Source organism: Jatropha curcas, chromosome 3 (assembly GCF_041381405.1).
Source record: "Jatropha curcas cultivar XTBG-Jc1 chromosome 3, XTBG_Jcur_1.0, whole genome shotgun sequence".
Taxonomy (NCBI): domain Eukaryota; kingdom Viridiplantae; phylum Streptophyta; class Magnoliopsida; order Malpighiales; family Euphorbiaceae; genus Jatropha; species Jatropha curcas.
This window is the reverse complement of record NC_143153.1, coordinates 5705264-5726227: the sequence shown is the minus strand read 5'-3', so window position 1 is coordinate 5726227 and position 20964 is coordinate 5705264. Positions and strand designations below refer to the sequence as shown.

The following is a 20964-nucleotide window of genomic DNA, read 5'->3' as shown; positions in this document are numbered from 1 at the left end:
TTTATATAGCTGGACTATACACTATAGATTGTCATTCTTTTAATAAAAAATTAATAACACATCACATAATCAATTATTTTTTTATTATATTGAGTTCACTTCTATAGTTATATTTTAAAATTCTAACTCAATATTCAAATGTCATGTTTTATCATTTTAAATTCAACAGCTAATGAAACATTTATTTTTTTTCGAATACTTTTGCTCTAAATAGCTATATGAACAGCTAATATCTAACAGCTAACAACGAACAACTAATATCTAATAGCTAACACTTATTAAACAGCTAACAACTACTAAAACAACTAATCTTGCTGAACATGCCCATAATAATATAATAAATAAATTGCTAGATGATTCTAAACCACAAGGATGTCTTCATAAAATGTTCAAAAGTCAAGGACTCAACAGTAATTTCAAGAAATGATAAGGATGAAATAGTAATTTTCCATTCAGTTACGATAAATTGTGAACTTCAAGGGGGAAAAAAAGAAGATAAAGATTTGGCTACAGCATTTATAGATACGTGTAGACTGAATGTGGTGATGGTTGAATAATGTGTGTATATACAGTAATATTAGGCCCTACCACAAAAAAAAAAAATCTTAAATATGTGGACTTAAGAGAGTAATTAGCGTTCAATTATCGTTGGAAAAAACTATATTGATAATATTAATTAAAAGTTATTTTTAAGTTGAATTTTATGCCTATAATAATCTATTATTATAATATATAAAAATGAAAACAAATAATAATTGGATGGACAAAAATGTCATTATAGATTTATTATTGTTACAAGTAGATGACAATTCCCAATTAACTATAGTCTTCTCACTCATACGAGGGATGAGAGATTTTGAGTTCGAGTTATCTCTACAACAAGTGAGCATTTTGTGTAATCCATAATATTTTTTCAGCTCATCAGGCCTCCCAATGAAAAAAAAAAAAAAAGAGAAAAGTAGATGACAATTATCAATTGAATTAAGAATACTAATTATTAATACAATTGGAAATTGACATATAAACAAGATACAAATACATTAATCAAACATAATTAGGTAAGACTTTATACTTCTTCTATTAATTACTTCTTAACAATGTCGTTATCTTAATCATATACTTGATTTACTTATCACTCAAAAGGAATTGTTTGGACGATTGTAAGTCTGAGTTTAACAATATACTTGATTTAACAAGTTGAATTTTTTAACCATCAGTTCAGTCCAAACACAAATTGGAACTTTACTACAAAAGGAAAATGTTAGCCTATAAATATAGGTATATGAACGACATATAAAGCCACCCAGAATAGCCTTGTATATTGATCTAGTTAATTATACCCGATAGGCCGCCATGGATGTTTCGCAAGTTCTTCACATGAATGGAGGAGAAGGAGAAATCAGCTACTACAATAACTCATCATATCAAGTCTCTCTCTCTCTCTCTCTCTCTCTCTCTCTCTCTCCTTTTCTAATTATAAATTTTATAAATTTACTTTTTTCTAGCAAGAAACTAACTTGTTCCTCTTTGATGCAGAAGAAAGGCATATTGACAGCCAAGCCAATATTAGAAGAAAGCATAGCAGAGCTATGTAGCAAAAGCTTGCCAGAGTGTATAACAATGGCAGAAATGGGATGCTCTTCAGGACCAAATACACTATTGCCACTTTGGGGAGTTATAGAAACAATAGACTCTACTTGTAGTAAATTGAATAAAAAACCACCCAGTTTGCAGGTTTTCTTAAATGATATTCCAGGAAATGATTTTAACACCATTTTCAGGTCTATTGTGCCTATTTTTGAACAGAAGCTGAAGAAAGAGAAAGGAAGCAAGTTTGAGGCTTGTTTTATCGCAGCAATGGCAGGCAGTTTCTACGGAAGGCTATTTCCTCTACGTTCTTTGCACTTTGTTCATTCTTCCTACAGCGTCCACTGGCTTTCTCAGGTCCGGCCAGTTTAATTTGGTATTAAATCACTTCCTTTACTCTCGTTAGAGAACCCAATTTTTGGGCAACTGAGTTTTATTTTGACTGAGTTTTTGCAAAATAACCTATTATACTCTAATTTGACTCTTCAGTTTTCAAGAGTATCTCCATACCTTTCGTTTATTTTAGGTTTCGGAGCTATCCCTTTAATTTTTTTTTCCAACTGATCGAACCTTTAAATTATATATCATTAAATTATAATGGAAAATAACATATTAAATCTAAAAAATTTTTTTTCAGTCATTTTTTTTGTTAAATTCAAATCCATCGTAATGTTTCATTATTCCTCAATTTTTAAAAAATATGGGTATTTTTCATTTTAATTTTGATAAAATAAGTGCAATTAAAATTGGTAGTCAAATTGCACACTAATGCATAACTTAGTAATAAATAAATATACGACCTGAGAAAATATCCAGATTCGATTTCTCAATTCCTCCAATACTAAGAAAAAAAATACACTCAAATTTAGATATTTTTTAGTACAATAGTAAATTTTTAGAAAATAATAATTAACTTAGAATTCTAAAATATTGTTTTTATAAAAACCACACGTACCTAAAGGACTTATGAGTGAAAGTGGGAATCCATTAAACAAAAGCAATATTTGCATAGCAAAAACAGGCTCTCTAACTGTACAAAAAGCATATGTGCAGCAATTCGAAGAGGACTTTACAACATTTTTAGGATCACGTGCAGTAGAGATTGTTGTGCGGTGCCCACTCAAGTGGGACCCACATAGTTTGAAAAGGAAAAAAAAAAAAAAGAGAAAAACGCGTATTTGTTTTTTCAAAGGTTGGCAGCCAACCATTCAAAGGTTGGCATGCCATTTGACAAAGGAGTGCCGTGCATTGGTAATGCACGGCTCTCTCAAATTCTCCCATTCCCTCTCCTATAAATAGGAGAGGATGTTCCTCAGTTTATGCACACAGCAGAAAGAGAAAATGTAGCGAGAGAGTGTTAGCGTTTTAGGATGGGTATCCTAAACCGTGGGGAGAGAAAAATAGTGAGGTTATTTTGGGGTGTTTTTGGGAAACACTTGTGTGCCACTATTTTTGTATTACTCTCTTTGTGTACCTACTATGTGTTTAATAGTGGAAGAATGATTCGGAGTTTGTCCCGTGGACGTAGCCCTAAATAGTTGAGGGTGAACCACGTAAATTTCTGTGCGTCACAAGTTTATTATTCCGCTGCGTTAATTTTCTCTTAATTGGTTGAAAGGGCCCAATGAGTGGTATCAGAGCTGATGCCCAACAAGTGGTATCAGAGCCGAAGGTTTCGGTAGGGCCAGCCGGTCAGATAGCGGTACCGGATCCGTGGATATATTTTGAAAATGAATATACCACGACGAAGAGAAAATTACGACGAGTCCATTGGTGCTGTCCGCTCGGAAAGACGTTGCAGAATCGACTTAGTGATGAATAGTAAAATAGTTAGTTACTATTGGCGTTACTATTGCTGAGTCCGTCACTGTTAAGCCCAGAACTATTCACGCATAGTACTATTCACGTGTACAGTTACTATTCAGGCATATAGTTACTATTCGTGTATACTGTTACTATTCATGGTCACTATTCACGTATACTCCTGTTCACATATACGGTTTATGTTGGTGATGATATTCTGCACAAATCAAAGTGGACAATAGACAGTCCACAGTGGCCAGCAACTCAGAGTAGAGTGGGCCAGTTTTTGCAAAGTTGGACGACAAACAAAACACAGTTGCCAGCGACTCAGAGCAGAGTGGGCCAGTGTTTGCAGAGGTGGACAACAGACATAACATAGTTGCCAGCGACTCAGAATAGAGTGGGCAAGTGTTTACAGAGGTGGATGACAGACATAACACGGTGGCCAGCGACTCAGAGAAGAGTGGGCCAGCATTTACAGGGGGAGCCGTGTTGTGGCAGTCAAAATTACTAAAGTGTAACAACAAGACCAAGACCGGAAAAAAAGATCTGCAGGTGGTGCCTTGTGTCGAAAGTCTTCCCGACAAGAGGAAGTCGGGCGGCGTGTCCCGCAGAGTTGTAGCGGCGGTACAAGATGGTTGGCAGATCTAATAGATTATCGCTGGAAAGGAATATTGGACTGCAGTGAAATGGATTTTCAGGATATCCAATCACATTTGCAGGGGGAGCCGTGTCGTGGCAGTCAAGATTACTAAAGCGTGCAAAGAGTTGCTGTGTAACAATAGAACCAAGATCAGAAAAAGATCTGCAGGTGGTGCCTTGTGTCGAAAGTCTTCCCGACAAGAGGAAGTCGGGCGGCGTGTCCCGCAGAGTTGTAGCGGCGGTACAAGATGGTTGACAGATCTAATAGATTGGTTAGCTGCAGGGATGATGGAGAGTATGGCTAACGTCCCCACTTGAGTGTGCAGGGGGAGATTTGTTGTGCGGTGCCCACTCAAGTGGGACCCACACAGTTTGAAAAGAAAAAAAAAAAAAAAGAGAAAAGCGTGTATTTGTTTTTTCAAAGGTTGGCAGCCAACCATTCAAAGGTTGGCATGCCATTTGACAAAGGAGTGTCGTGCATTGGTAATGCACGGCTCTCTCAAATTCTCCCATTTCCTCTCCTATAAATAGGAGAGGATGTTCCTCAGTTTATGCACACAGCAGAAAGAGAAAATGTACCGAGAGAGTGTTAGCATTTTAGGATGGGTATCCTAAACCGTGGGGAGAGAAAAATAGTGAGGTTATTTTGGGGTGTTTTTGGGAAACACTTGTGTGCCACTATTTTTGTATTACTCTCTTTGTGTACCTACTATGTGTTTAATAGTGGAAGAATGATTCGGAGTTTGTCCCGTGGACGTAGCCCTAAATAGTTGAGGGTGAACCACGTAAATTTCTGTGTGTCACAAGTTTATTATTCCGCTGCGTTAATTTTCTCTTAATTGGTTGAAAGGGCCCAATGAGTGGTATCAGAGCTGATGCCCAACAGAGATGGTTACAAGAGGCAATATGGTCCTAACCTTCCTTGGAAAGAGTAACAAGAATCCTTGTTACAAATATGGTTGTGAAATTTACCAATTATTAGGAATGTCACTTTATGATATGCTTCAAGAGGTACGTCTCAATAGAGCCATATTACGGTTTTCGGAACCAGAATTGTTGGTTCTGAACCGGTGGGAACCAAAATCGGTTCGAATCGGTAGCCTATAGTTCGATTTTGGTTCCACCATGTTTAGAATCGTGAACTGATGGTTCCGAAAACCGTCTGGAGCCGTCCGAAACCAATGGTTTTTTCAACTGGTTAGAACTGATAGTTGGAACCGACGTTCAAACTTTCGGTTCTAAGCGGTGATTCCAAGCAGATTTTGAATTTTATATTAAACGGCTAGAATCACCTCTAATCAGCAATGTCACTTGCTTGCAGTTGCAGACTGATATTTTGTATTTTAGCTTAATGGCCAAGTCAAAAAAAAAAAAAAAAAACGTAGTTTTGAGGTTCAATTTTTGATTTTACATACTAAATAAGTATGCTTCTGTTATCTGTAGGGACTAATTGAAGAATCAGCATTAGACTCCTTCAATATCCCATTTTATTCTCCTTCTCCGGAAGAAGTAAGGCATTTGATTGAAAGGGAAGGTTCCTTCACCATTAAAAGGCTGGAAGAATTCGAGCTAAGTTGGGATGCTAATATTGAAGATGGTAACAATGATTTGGTGTTTGATAAATGGGAGAGAGGGAAGTACGTAGCAAACTACATAAGGGCCGTAACAGAATCCATGCTAGCAAGTCATTTTGGAAATGAAATTATGGATTATTTATTTAATAGATTGTCCTTCAAGTATGTTGACTATTTAGAAAAGGGGATTGCTTTGTTTAATAATTTGGTCATTTCAATGGTTAGGAAATAAAAATGTTCCATCTCAAAGGTATTGTTTGTATTGTACAACTGATATTGTGGTTGCTGCTTCAAATATTGTTCTTATTTTTCTTTCCTCGAATGTTATTGTGAAGGGTAAACTGTGAAGGTTTTCTCATAAATTTTCTTACTTTTTTATGATTTGGTCATGGTTTTGAATTCGCAGGGTTTGTAAGGATAATGATAATAAAGAATGCGCAAAAATTGCACATTTTAAAAGGATTTCTTATTTATTTACACTTATTAATATGTTTAATTTATCTAAAAATATAAAATTTAATCATTTGTTAACTATAAATGGTTTGATATTATTTCACGTACAAAACTACTCGTCGATCTTAGCATTTTATCATTCATCGCGGTGCTAATTATTTTAATTTTAATTTGCTAATTTAATTTTATAAATTAATTTTCAATTAGTACAAATTTATGTAATTTCTTAAGAATTTAATTTAATTTATAATTTCTATTAGTGCTGATTATAAAATCCAATGCTACCGTTTTGGTATTAAAGATACCAAGATTATTGCCAAGTAAGAATGCAATTTATTTTGAATATTTTAGAAAGTATATGAATACCTTTTGTTTAGATACAAATTATGATCTTTTCACTTAAAAAAATTATTAAATACCGGTAGATATGATCGACAAAATTATGAACAAAAAATACTGATAAATATACTGACAGAAGGTCTGTTGATAAACATAGTTATCGAATAAATATCAAACAAAATTTAGTCTATTATATGCTTAATTTATCAATCCTAAAACTATAAATTTACCAATAAAGTTTTTTTATTTATCGATAAAAAATTATGTTGGTAAATTAAATAGCCAGTGTTTTTTAGTCCAGTGTATTTTGTCTATCTCTTGACAAATTAATTTGTTCTTCTCTGTGCATTACTAGGGTTATCTTGTCGGGCTCTCTCTCGTCTTTCTCCTTCGGTCTACTATCATTGTCATTCTTCAAGTCAGTTAGTCTTCTTCTAATTTAGTTTTATTGTTTTTGATTTAATTGTTTTCTTAGGGCACAATTTGTGGCTTTGTGAAGTGCCTTATTTGCTTAAACTTTTAGGGTTCAATTTTAGGGAAAGAGAAGAAGTTGAGAAAGGAAAAGGCTAGCTAGGTACATGGAGGTAATTAAAATGGCATGTTTAAGTCCTTCACTAAGTTAACTAAAGTTATGAGGCGGGTCTCATTATATTATTATTTTATTCACATCTCTAACTCTAATATCATTTTAAAGTATTAATATATGTAAGTTTTAAAATTGAGATACCCGAAATACAAAGGTTATTTTAAAGTGATTCTATGATAAATCGAAAAGTTGAGGGTATAGATTTTTATAGGTTAGGTTAAAAATATGACTCTCAGGTTTGTTGGAATATACAATAACTTGAGTACAGCGCCAATATTGAAAATAAATATTATGATTAGCTTACAAATTATTAGTACAATGCGAATTCAAGTTTTTATGGGGAAGTGAAAATAAATAGTCCATCTCTTTGTAATGTTTTAGAAAATTAACTTTTCTTTGTTCCTTACATTTGGCTGTAGTTTTACTTTAATTAATGTAGTGATGCAACTTAATTATATATTTATTAGATTAAATATAACATTATGTCTGTCTCTTTCTGTTTTTTTTTTTTTTTAATCCCGCGTGCATTTTGTACGTGGATATATGACTTGACACTGATATTAGATGTTGTAGAACCCACTTGTGAGAGATAACTGCCACATTAGCATGAAATTAACGGAAAACAAACGGAAGCTACAATTTATACAGAAAATTAAGCATGCGATATTGATTGATAAAATTAAAAGAACTGGTTAAAATTGATAAAAAAATCAAAGTTCATGCATTTTTTTTTTTTTTTTGTCATTAGGCCTTCTGAAAACAATACTAATTAAGTTTAGGTTTATTATTTGTAGGGACTAATTAAAGAATCAGCACTAGATTCATCCAATATTCCATTGTATTCTCCTTCTGGAGAAGAAGAAAGGCATGTGATTGAAAGGGAAGGTTCATTCACCATTAAAAGACTAGAAGAACTTGAGCTAAGTTGGGATGCTAATATTGGAGATGGTAACAATGATTTGGTGTTTGATAAGTGGAAGAGAGGAAAGCACGTAGCAAACTGCATCAAGGCCATAACAGAGTCCATGCTAGCAAATCATTTTGGGGATGAGATAATTGATGATTTATTTAATAGATTGCCCTTTAAATGTGCTGATTATTTAGAAAAGGGAATTGGTTTGTTTAATGATTTGGTGATTTCCATGATAAGAAAATGAAAATTTTCCATATATTTCCTTTTAATGCTTTTATCACTTGATTTACTGATTCCTAAAATATTGTATTAACTAGATTAGCACGAGTACTAGTTAAATTATTTATTTTGCATCTAATTATAAGATAATAATAATTATTATTATAATACATAATAGATACGATATCTTTATTCCTAAACTCAAATTCACAATCCCTCCAATCTCCCTATACGAGACTTTGTCGTTTCTTCTCATGTGCCAACATGGTAAATAAATCAAAAATCAACTTATCTTCACTGCGTGTTTAACAATTTTACTATTAACATAAATTATCCATAAATTTAAATTCAACCAAATATGCAATTCACATTAGAATTTCAATTTATATAAATAAATTTTGACACCATATGTTAAATTTTAATGCCCAAGATATTCATATATAAATTAAAATTCAATTCTTTTTTTTTTTCTGCTTTGCCTGTTAAATAAACTCTATTTTCTTTGCCTAACAAGAGTTTATTGATTTCGCTGTTAACAATTCTTGATTTCGTTATCAAGAGTATGTTGAAGGTTCCTCCGCTTATCATTGTTGATTAATTTTTCTTTATTCTTAAGTTATTAACTTTTAATTCGAACTATTTCATAACTTGCAAAAAGTTGCAATTGTATATCACTTTTGAAGATGAAATATGGAGATTTTGGTAATTGTTTACCGTGGATTTGAATTCTTGTATCTGTTTTTTTCTTTTCTTCAAAAGATTTGAGTTTGACATTTTTATCTAATCTCTCTCCCTCTGCCTATTTGTTTTTCAATATTGTTATTATAATTAAATGAAAGTTTCCATTTTATGGGTATTTTACTGAATATTTACATTGCTAATCACTTGAAGGATTAAATTATTTATATAAATTAATTTTTATTTTTGTTATTTTATTAATGTTTTTAATATTATAATTCAATAATTTTTGTGAGAAGTTTATGAGCATGATGTTTAATATACATATTATATAAAAAAGTTAAATCAAATTTATAACTAAATAATTCCATGCAAATTTGTTCTCCCTTGTACACATTAATAAAAAAAATTAACTAGAAGGTTTGAATGAAGATAAGGATTATTTTTAAAAGACAAAAAATTATAAATGTGTCCTTAATTATATTATGCCAAAATTAATTATTCTTTCTCCATATTTTTTTAAAATATACTACTTTGCCTATATTTTGATTTCATCCAACTATTCTATCCTTCTGTCAATATTTTCTATTTTTTGGTTAAAGTTTTATTAAAGGACACAAATAACCTTACCTCCCTATTAAATTTGCTTTTTCTATGAACTCAGTGATGTATATACATCTGGCTAAAACGAAATAAAAGGAATGGAGGAATTTGAGAAAATTATTAAAAATATACAAGTGCTTAAGCAAGCATTTTAATTTACATTTTCATTTTTAAAATCAGTAATTTAATTGATGAAGAATCCAGCAAGTTTTTTGGCAAGTTTCTGCTCTTACCACAACTATCCAGTCGAGTCAAAATATGACTCCATTTGCGCAGCCACAGAGCCATACCCCGTCGGAAACTCTAACAAAACCCCTCGGTAACCGCCAATTCCGCAATCATTATCTCTAGAATCTCAGGGTTGTTCGACGACAGAGGGGGAAGGAGAAAGAGAAGGAGAGAACAAATACGAAGGGAAAAGAAGACAAAGAGTATTTCAATCTTGTCTTTTAAATTTAACAAAAAAAGTAAAAAATATTGACAGAATGACAAAATAGTTTGACGAGATCAAAATAGAGGGACAAAGTGATGTATTTTAAAAATATAAAAACAGAGTAGTTAATTTTGACATAACATGGGATATGTTTATAAATTTCCCTTTTTAAATGGTAGATGCAACGAGCAACTACAACGGATATAAATAATGTGCAAAACACATTAAAAAAATACTAGTAATTAATAAAAGCTATGTTATTGTACAAGAAATTGACTAGTTTATTATAAAAATAAATTACCTATTTTGAAGAATATCAAAATTAATAATACTTTATTATTATGATTGATAAAAGCTATGTTATTGCATAAGTTATTAACTATCTTATTGGACATTTTTAAATATCCTTTTCTAATTTTATAATAACAGATTACCTATTTTGAACAACAGATTACCTATTTTGAAGAATATCATTAATAGTTACTTTATTATAATTAATAAAAGCTATGCTATGCTATTGCATAAAGTGTTAACTATTCTTTTGCACAAGAAATTTTCTAATATTCTTTCCTAATTTTATTAGTATAAGTTTGAATATTCTTATTTCGAACTATCTTGCTTCATAATATGGATTACAAATCCAGCTACGTTTTTTAACTAAATCTATTTGTCACTGAAAGCACGTAATCATTTTAACTGTTCATATTAATTTCTTATTTAAATTTAAAATTTTATTGGATAAAATAAAAAATTATATATTATATATATAAGATATATAATAAATATAGTAAGAATGTAATATTTTTAAGAACTTTAATTTTATTAGTTGAAAAAATAAAGGTCATTTAGTTTTAATAGGTTTATTAATTTCTATTTAAATTTTAATTTGTATGGATAGACTAAGAAATTATATTTTATATTAAATAAGGTGTATATATAAATATACATATATATGGTAATAATATTTTTCAGAATTTTAATTTTATTAGTTAAAAATAAAGGTGATTTAATTTTAATTGGTTATATTAATTTTCTATTTAAATTTAAATTTTATTAGATAAAATGAGATATTATATTATATATTAAAAATGGTAAGAATATAATAATTCAATTTGATAAAATAAGAAATTATATGATATATTAAATATTAGAAATTATATAATACCTTAAATATGGTTAAAGTTTGTCTACTGGTAAAAATATATTTAAAAATTTTAATTTATTGTAATTAAGAAAATTCTTAGTTAGTTAGGAATTTTCATTATTGTAATTAATTATTATTAGATCTTTGATGTAATTCTTATACAAAAATTTTTACTATATGGAAATTAAATATATGCTATAAAGAGGAAACAATTGGTGCTTGTTCCCTTTATTAGCTTGTAACAATTGATTGAATTTTAGTAGAAGGACTGCTCATAGAATTGGGCATATTGCTTGAAAAAAATCCTCCAGCAAGTTTAATTAAATTCAATATAGATGGTGCAGCAAGAGGTAAGTTGGGCCCTACAGGTATAAGGGGAGTATTGCGACACTCTCAAAGGATGGTACTTTGCATCTTTTTTTTAAGTCTGTTGGCATTTTAGATTTTACTGAAGCCGAATTGTTAGCCATTTTTAATGCAGTTCAGATTTTTTGCGAATCAGATTACAAATTAAAAAGTTTTGTGATTGAGTCAGATTCAAGAAATGCTTTGCTTTGGATTCTTCAAAAGCAGAAACACCCATGGAAATGGTGGAAAAGCTTTAATAAATTTGATTCGACCATTGCCCAGTTGAGTCATATTGAGTTCAAGCATATTAGTAGAAATAACAATCATTTCGCAGATTGCTTAGCAAAAAACGGCGTTGAGGCCGAGGTACCTTTTTTGACTTGGATATAACAACTAAGAGTTGTATTGTTTTGATATCTGCAGGTTTTTTTATAGCTTATCTTTTCTTATCTCAAGAGGAGATATCTACGTCTATTTTGTACTATTGTATGGAATTTTTGGTAATCATATTTTTTCACTTATCAAACTCAAGTATAGTTTTGGGTAGGAGAAACCTGCTGGCTTGGATTTAGTTTCTTGAGTTTGATAAGTTTTTCCCGATTTTATAATTTAATAAAATAAAATATGAATTGCCAATAAAAAAACGAAAGAATTAAAATAAAAAATAAATATTAAATTAATGGAAAAAATGTATTGTGTAAAGAATAATAAATAAATAGTAAATGAAAGATAAAAACTAGTAATTCATGTTGGTATTTATATATTATTAGTTATTTTCATGATGTGCGATGCACGTTGACTATACTCGTTATATTCATTTTTTATACTTGTTTAGCTATTTTGTATAATTAAAATATAAATTCTTATTTAAATTGCCATAAATATAGTAATTTTTATATATACAGTAAACTATTTTTTTTATTTATAAGTCTTGCACTGTAATATCTCATTAAAAAAAATTAATATATTTGTCTCTTTTTTAAATAGCAATTTAAATATGAAATATGTCATTTATATTCTCTTCAACGTACTGGTTCATAAAATTTTATTATATGCTAGTTGTTTTTATTTTTTTGTTTAAGTACCAAATTGATTTATAAAAATCATCATATACCTTTTATTTTACATTTTATAATTAACTTGCATGTTTTGTTAATAAATTTCCCTATAATATCTTTTTAGTAAATAAATATATTTTAACAATAGAATAAGAAACTAATATAATAAATCAAATTAATATTTAAATAAGAATAGCTTTTATTCGCATTTTTTAGTCAATCAAAATCACGAAATCATTTAAAAAATTTGTTAATAAAATTATATTCCTTAATAGAAAGAATATGATTTGAATTAAATAAAATATCAATATAATTAATCAAATTCGAGATGTTTAAAAATAATATTTTTTATCTTATTTTTTGGCCAACCAAATTAAAGTGAAATTTATAATTAAAGAAATTTAACCATACTCTTTTTAAATTAAAATCTTAATTATCTAGATATATTTATTTAAAATAAATTCAAAAAAATAAAAATTTTCAGATGCCTCATATTTGTACATATTCATTTAAAATAATAATGTTGCAGATAAATTACCATAATAGTGAATAAAAATAATAAATAATAAATTATTGAAATTATTTTTAATAATTTATATAATAATATAATGAAATAAAACGTAATTAGACATAATAAGATAATAATAGTAAAATTTTAAATTTCAAATGCTTAATTATCTTTATGTATTTATCTATTAAAAAACCATCCAATCAAATTTAGAAATATTATATATATTTTTATGTTAAAATTTTTTAATTAGGTATGACTAAGATTATTTTAGAATATCTTAAATTTTATAAGAACAGATTACCTATTTTGAAGATCATCATTAATAATTACTTTATTATAATTAATAAAAGCTATGCTATTGTATAAAGTGTTAACTATCTTTTTGCACAATAAATTTTTTAATATTGTTTCCTAATTTTGTTAGTATAAGTTTGAATGTTCTTATTTTAGACTATCTTGCTTCATGATACATATTATGAATCCAACCACGTTTTTGAATTAAATCTATTCGTCACTGGAAGCACAAGCCAGATAAGCCATCTCAAGGGTATTGTTTGTATTCTACAACTGTTGTTTTGGCTGCTGCTTCATCGTGGTGTTAATTATTTTAATTTTAATTTTAATTTTATAATTTAATTTTAAATTAGTACAAGTTTATGTAATTTCTTAAGAATTTAATTTAATTTATAATTTGTATTAATGATAATGATAAAATGCGATGCTACCCTAGTGGTATTAATTAAAGGTGCCAAGATTATTCCCAAGTAAGAATGCAATTTATTTTAAATATTTTATACAATATATCAATACCTTTTGTTTAGATACAAATTATGATCTTTTATATAATTGAATATTTTTATAATAATTTTTGTTCATATTATAAGTACAATATGCAAATTCCAAATTTGTGATGGAGATACATATTTGAAGAAGTAGAAATATTAATTGAATTTCCAGTTAAAATAGCCTAGTGGTAAATACATATAAAACTTAGTAATAAATCCAATTTCAAATCCTCTCCTCTAATATTCAAAAAAATTTATTTTTTTGCATATTTTTTAATATATTTATTTTTACATGTTAATATGCCTAAAGAAAAAAATGCAATTTATATGAGGTTATTTTTGTGTATGAACAAAAAATATAATTCCTTTTTCAAGTTAAACAAGGAAAAAGAACATGCTAAACAGCAAGAAGAAAATTCCAAAGGAGAAAGAGAGAAAAAAATAGTAAAAATAGTGTGAATCATAGTATCAAATATCAAATAGAAAAAGTATTTTTTAGTCCTTGAGTTTAACCTAATTAATTAATTCGTCTTTTTATTTTAATAAATTATATAAGTAGTCCTTGAGATTTAGCTTCATAGATAAATTAGTAATTTAAAAAAAAAGAATTTTTTTACTTTGTTAAATGGAGCTAATTTTTTTTTATAGTTCCCGAGGTTTAGTTTCATCGGACAAAACAGTTTAAACTTTTTTTTTTCTCTCTCCCCTCTCTCTTTTTCTCAAAATAGTTGAAAACTTAGAGTTAATAATTAAAGTGCTCTTTCTTTTTTGTTTTTTTTAATGGAAATTGCAAAATTTCATTAAGACATCAAATCATCAGCAACAAAATGAGCAACAGATGGATGAACATCTTCCATCCATACCAGTTCGTGCTTAGAAATATGATAAACTAGACTAGCAATATTATGGGCTAAAATAAGTGCCAATGTGTATTATTGCAGTAAAATATTAAATAAAAATTATCTAATATAATTATCTTATTCTCAATAACTTATTATTATCTAATTATCTTAAAAAAAAAAATACAACAAACCACGTATATTTATAATTCAAAAAGATAAATAACGAATATCTATAATGAGTAACAATTATCTATCTATTTAAAAAAATAATTATTTATCCTTTTCCTTTTCAAAACAGTTGATAAAAATGATAAGCGCACCCGAATATATATTTTTTTGTTATTTTGTGACAAGTGTACGTAAATAGTTTATTTACCAAGAGAATATATTTAAAACATTTTTAGCCTTGTTCTAGAAAGAAAGAAAAAAAAAAGCACAGCAAGACACGGTGAGTGCACATACGACTGACAATTGATTTAGATTTGAATTTTCGTTCTCAAATAAAAAAAAAAAAAAAAAAAAGAAAAGAAAGAAAGAAAGAAAGGACTTGTTATCGAAAATGAAAGGAAACTGGATTGGAACATGTTATCCGTGCAACTGCAAGCTTAGTACAAGCTACGAGAGGAAAGGAAAGTACAAGAACCTTACTACAAGCGAAAAGAGGAAAGTGTCATCTTATTAATAGTGTAAGACTTGCGTGTTGGTGGTGGTGTGCCCACTCAAGTGGGACCCACACGGTTTGAAAAATAAAAAGGAAGAGGAAAATTTATTTTCGGTGGACGCGTTACAGTTTCGGTGGACGCGTGATTAACGCGTCCACTTCTCCTATAAATAGGAGATGGCGCAACGCTTCAAAACACACCAACAAAAACGAGTGAGAGATCAATAGAGAGTTTTAGTTTCAAGAGGGTTCTTAAAACTAAGGGTTTAGAAAATAGTGAAGATTATTAAGGTGTTTTTGGGAAACACTTGTGAGTGCCACTATTTTGTATTACTCTCTTTGTAAGCCTACTATTTTCAATAGTGGAAGAAAAATATTCGGAGTTGGTCCCGTGGACGTAGCCCTAAACAGTTAAGGGTGAACCACATAAATTTCTGTGTGTCCCAAATTTTAATTTTTCCGCTGCTTAATTATTCTCGTATTTTTATTGCCGGTATCCTAAGAAGTGGTATCAGAGCCCAGGTTTGTTTGGATCGGGCGGACTGCGCAGTGTGAGAAAATTTCGGTGTGACGGTCTAACAACAGAACCAAGACCGGAAGAAGATCTGCAAGTGGTGCCTTGTGTCGAAAGTCTTCCCGACAAGAGGAGGTCGGGCGGCGTGTCCCGCAAAGTTGTAGCGGCGGTACAAGATGGTGGGCAGATTATCCCTGGAGGGGAGGTCACGATTTGTGTGGTCCTTGGTTGGAGGGGAGGTTTGTTGGGGATATCCTCCCAAGTCCCACATCGGAAAAATGTGAGAAGAGGAACTAAAATATAATGGTTCAAACCCAACCCATTAGTATGAGGCCTTTTGGGAGGTGCCCAAAAATAAATCCGTGCGGGCTTGGCCCAAAGCGGACAATATCATACTAATTCGAGGTTGGATGGTACGCGCGGTCCTATCAAGTGGTATCAGAGCCTGGTTCAGCCGGTCAGATAGTGGTACCGGATCTATGGATATATTTTGAAAATAAATATACCACGAAGACGAGAAAATTACGACGAGTCCGTTGGTGCAGTCCATTTAGAAAGACGTTGCAGAATCAACCTAGTGGTGAATCGCAAAGTTGATTGTGAACAGTACTATTAGCGTTACTGTAGCCCAGCACTATTCACGTGTACGGTTACTATTCTCTTATATTATTACTGTTCAAATATACGGATACTATTCATTCAAAAATTATGGAGGCTAGGACGAGCAAAATGATTAGTCTAAATGGCGCAAATTATCACATATGGAGAAATAAAATGAGAGATCTCCTAATGGTAACCAAAATGCACCTGCCCGTGTTTGGTTCAAGCAAACCGGAAGACAAGACTGATGAAGAATGGGCTTTCGAGCACGAGCAAGTTTGTGGCTATATTCGACAATTTGTCGATGATAATGTGTACAACCACATCTGTAATGAGACTCACGTCAGAACATTATGGGACAAGCTTGAACAGCTGTATGCCTCAAAATCTGGCAACAAACAATTGTTTTATTTGACAAAGCTGATGAATTTCAAATATCAAGAAGGTACTTCTGTAGCAGATCACTTGAGTGAAATGCAGGCGACTATTCACCAGCTGTCAAATATGGGTATAAAATTTGATGATAAAATCATCGGTCTTATGGTGCTTGCCTCCTTACCAGAGTCTTGGGAGACTTTGAAAATATCAATTACAAACTCTACACCACATAGTGGAGTTAGCTGGGAATTTGTTAAAAATGCTGTTCTGAATGAAGAAATGAGACGTAAAGCAAAGAATCCTTCTTCATCTCAGTCAGACATTTTTTTAGCAGATGCTAAAAGAAATAACCATCCCAGAGGGAGGAGTCAATCTAGAAGTTCAAATACAAGAGATAAGAGCAGAGGTAGATCAAACAAATTTGCCAATATTGTGTGCCATCATTGTGGGAAGAAGGGGCACATTAAAAGGTATTGCCGGAAGTTCAAAAGTGATCAGGAGAAGATCAAAGGCAAAGCAAATAAAGAAGAAAGCAGTGATGATGAAGCCAATGTCATTGCTGAGTTCCAACTGTTCATTGAAGACACTATCAATCTTGCAACCCAAGAGACCAGTTGGGTAATTGATAGTGGGCTACACTTCATGCAACATCTCGGAAAGAAAATTTTTCATCTTACACACCAGAAAATCTAGGTGTGGTCAAGATAGCAGACGGCAAACTGTTGAAAGTCGTCAGTAAGGGAGACATCTGCCTGGAGACAGAAAATGGTTCGAGATTAATTTTAAAAGATGTCGTGCATGTACCAGACATGCATTCTAATTTAATCTCGGTTGGCAGATTTGATGATGAAAATTTCTATAGCACCTTCAGAAATGGGCAGTGGAAGCTCACAAAAGGTTCCATGGTGATAGCAAATGGAAAGAAAGATCCAAAGCTGTACGTGATGCATGCGAAGCTCCCCCGAGATGCTTTTACTGTAACAGAGGATGACAGTACAGTTGAATTGTGGCATAAACGGTTAGGCCACATGAGTGAGAAAGGAATGACAACTCTGGTAAAAAACAACATGCTATCTGGATTGGATAAAGTCCATTTAGAGAAATGTTCTGATTGTATGGCAGGAAAGCAGAATAGAGTAGCCTTCAAGATTTCTCAGCCTTCCAGAATGAAGAATGTGTTAGATCTGGTACATTCAGATCTATGTGGACCATTGACGATGTCATATGGTGGAAATCGATACTTCGTAACATTTATCGATGACCATTCTAAGAAGACCTGGGTGTACACTTTGAAGTCTAAAGATCAAGTTTTAGATGTTTTTAAACAATTTCTAAACTTGGTTGAGAGATAGACAGGCAAGAAGCTGAAGTGCATCAGAACAGATAATGGTGGAGAATACACTGGGCCATTTGATGCTTTCTGCAAAGAGCATGGTATTCGACATCAAACAACACCTCCCAAGACGCCACAATTGAATGGTTTGGCTGAGAGGATGAACAAAACTTTGATGAAGAGAGTCAGATGTTTACTCTCACATGCAAAGTTGTCTAAAAGATTTTGGGGTGAAGCTCTTCTTACAACAGTTCATCTTATAAATCGTTCACCTTGTGTTCCTCTTCAGTATGATACTCCAGAACGAGTATGGTCAGGAAAGGATGTTTCCTATGATCACTTGCGGGTGTTTGGTTGCAAAGCATTTGTGCATATTCCTAAGGATGAGAGGTCTAAGCTTTATGTCAAGACTCAACAATGTGTATTCATTGGCTATGGTCAAGATCAATTTGGCTATAGATTTTTTGATCCAATCCAGAAAAAGATGATAAGAAGTAGAGATGCTGTATTTGTTGAAAATCAGACTATTGAAGATATTGAAAAGACTCAGAAGCAAGCTGTCGATAGATCTGAAGATGATGCAGCAGATGTGCAGATAGTTCCTCCAACAACAAAACAAAGACAAGTTGGAGATGAAGAAAATGTTCCACAGGAACAAGAGCCAGAGTTAGAAAATCCAGAAGTTCTTCATCAAAATGAACCAGAAGATGATTTTGATGGTGTTCAGCCACCAGCACCAGAAGGTTCTCAAATATTAAGAAGGTCTAGTAGAGTCAGACAACCATCTACTAGATATTCAGCAAATGAATATGTATTGATGACTGACGGGGGAGAACCTGAATGTTTTGAAGAAGCAATGGAAAGTGAACACAAAAGGAACTAGATTGAAGCCATGCAAGATGAAATGAAATCCTTGCATGAGAATAAAACATTTGAGCTGGTGAAGTTGCCCAAAGGCAAGAAAGCTTTGAAGAACAAGTGGGTGTTCAGAATCAAGCAGGAAGAACACAGCTCCCAACCACGATTCAAAGCTAGACTGGTTGTGAAAGGATTCAATCAAAGAAAGGGTATTGATTTTGATGAGATCTTTTCACCAATTGTGAAAATGACATCCATTCGGACAGTGCTCGGAATGGCCGCCAGTTTTGATCTAGAAATCGAGCAAATGGATGTAAAGACTGCCTTCCTACATGGAGATTTGGAAGAAGAAATATACATGGAGCAGCCAGAGGGTTTCATAAAAAAGGGGAAAGAAGATTATGTTTGTAAACTGAAGAAGAGCCTGTACGGCTTAAAGCAGGCACCAAGACAGTGGTACAAGAAGTTTGAGTCATTTATGGGGGAGCAAGGTTACAAAAAGACTACTTCAGATCACTGTGTCTTTGTAAAGAAATTCTTTGATGATGACTACTTTATTCTCTTGCTCTATGTAGATGATATGTTGATTGTTGGTCAGAATTCTGTCAGAATTAATAGCTTGAAGAAACAGCTAAGTAAGTCTTTTGCTATGAAAGACTTAGGACCAGCAAAGCAGATTCTTGGCATGAAGATTACAAGAAATAGAAGAACCAAGAAATTATGGTTGTCACAGGAGAAGTACATTGAGAAGGTACTTCAAAGGTTCAAAATGGAGAATGCTAAAGCGGTTAGTTGTCCTCTTGCTAATCACTTTAAATTAAGCTCAAAACAGTGCCCTTCTACCGATGGAGAGAAGGAAGAGATGGAAAAGATCCCATATGCTTCAGCAGTTGGAAGCTTAATGTATGCCATGATTTGTACACAGCCAGATATTGCTCATTCAGTTGGAGTAGTGAGTCGGTTTCTTTCAAACTCGGGAAAGGAACATTGGGCTGCAGTGAAATGGATTTTCAGATATCTTCGAGGTACGACCAAAGTATGTTTATGGTTTGGAGATGAGAAGCCAGTATTAATCGATTATACCGATGCAGATATGGCTGGGGATGTTGACTCGAGAAAGTCTACATTAGGATATCTAATCACATTTGCAGGGGGAGCCGTGTCATGGCAGTCCAGATTACAGAAATGTGTTGCTCTATCAACAATTGAGGCAGAATTCATAGCATTAACAGAAGCTTGCAAGGAGTTGCTGTGGATGAAGAAGTTCTTGAATGAACTCGGAATTCATCAAGAACGATATTTGATATTCTGCGATAGCCAGAGTGCGATTCATCTTGGGAAGAATTCCTCCTTTCATTCAAGATCAAAGCACATTGATGTTAGATATCATTGGATCAGGGATGTACTGGAGATGAAGCAGTTATAGCTTGAGAAGATCCATACAGATGAAAATGAGTCAGATATGTTAACAAAGATTCTTCCAAAAGATAAATTTGAATTTTGCCGATTAGCTGCAGGGATGATGGAGAATATGGCTAACGTCCCCACTTGAGTGTGCAGGGGGAGATTTGTTGGTGGTGGTGTGCCCACTCAAGTGGGACCCACACGGTTTGAAAAATAAAAAGGAAGAGGAAAATTTATTTTCGGTGGACGCGTTACAGTTTCGGTGGACGCGTGATTAACGCGTCCACTTCTCCTATAAATAGGAGATGGCGCAACACTTCAAAACACACCAACAAAAACGAGTGAGAGATCAATAGAGAGTTTTAGTTTTAAGAGGGTTCTTAAAACTAAGGGTTTAGAAAATAGTGAAGATTATTAAGGTGTTTTTGGGAAACACTTGTGAGTGCCACTATTTTGTATTACTCTCTTTGTAAGCCTACTATTTTCAATAGTGGAAGAAAAATATTCGGAGCTGGTCCCGTGGACGTAGCCCTAAACAGTTAAGGGTGAACCACGTAAATTTCTGTGTATCCCAAATTTTAATTTTTCTGCTGCTTAATTATTCTCGTATTTTTATTGCCGGTATCCTAACATTGCGTACATACTAGGACCACGCTTGCACCGTATCAATTGAAAAGGGATGTTTTAAAATATAATCA

The 20964-nt window shown here is 32.0% G+C and overlaps 1 protein-coding gene and 1 pseudogene across 2 annotated transcripts; both read left to right on the top strand.

Moving 5' to 3' along the window:
* The first annotated feature begins 1298 nt into the window (after window positions 1-1298).
* On the top strand, window positions 1299-5920 carry LOC105641522 (putative jasmonic acid carboxyl methyltransferase 2). 2 transcript variants are annotated; one of them, XM_012226103.4, is made up of 5 exons: window positions 1299-1428; window positions 1537-1944; window positions 2539-2699; window positions 4932-5043; window positions 5476-5920. In XM_012226103.4, exons 1-5 carry the CDS (start codon window positions 1354-1356, stop codon window positions 5836-5838), a joined length of 1119 nt encoding a protein of 372 aa, XP_012081493.1. In that variant the 5' UTR covers window positions 1299-1353; the 3' UTR covers window positions 5839-5920. The 2 variants fall into 2 exon arrangements, with proteins under 2 accessions (XP_012081493.1, XP_089574840.1); XM_089718714.1 differs by having other exon boundaries at window positions 1537-1949; window positions 2565-2699.
* A 1056-nt stretch (window positions 5921-6976) lies between these two features.
* LOC149497403 (putative methyltransferase TCM_000331 pseudogene) lies at window positions 6977-8141 on the top strand (annotated as a pseudogene).
* Window positions 8142-20964: the final 12823 nt, after the last annotated feature.

Excerpts from the sequence above, each read along its gene's own strand:
- LOC105641522 (XM_012226103.4), top strand. The coding sequence starts at position 1,354 with ATGGATGTTTCGCAAGTTCTTCACATGAATGGAGGAGAAGGAGAAATC. Across the intron at positions 1,945-2,538 it reads GCGTCCACTGGCTTTCTCAG|GTACCTAAAGGACTTATGAG; the intron begins GTCCGGCCAGTT and ends TAAAAACCACAC. Across the intron at positions 5,044-5,475 it reads TTTATGATATGCTTCAAGAG|GGACTAATTGAAGAATCAGC; the intron begins GTACGTCTCAAT and ends TGTTATCTGTAG.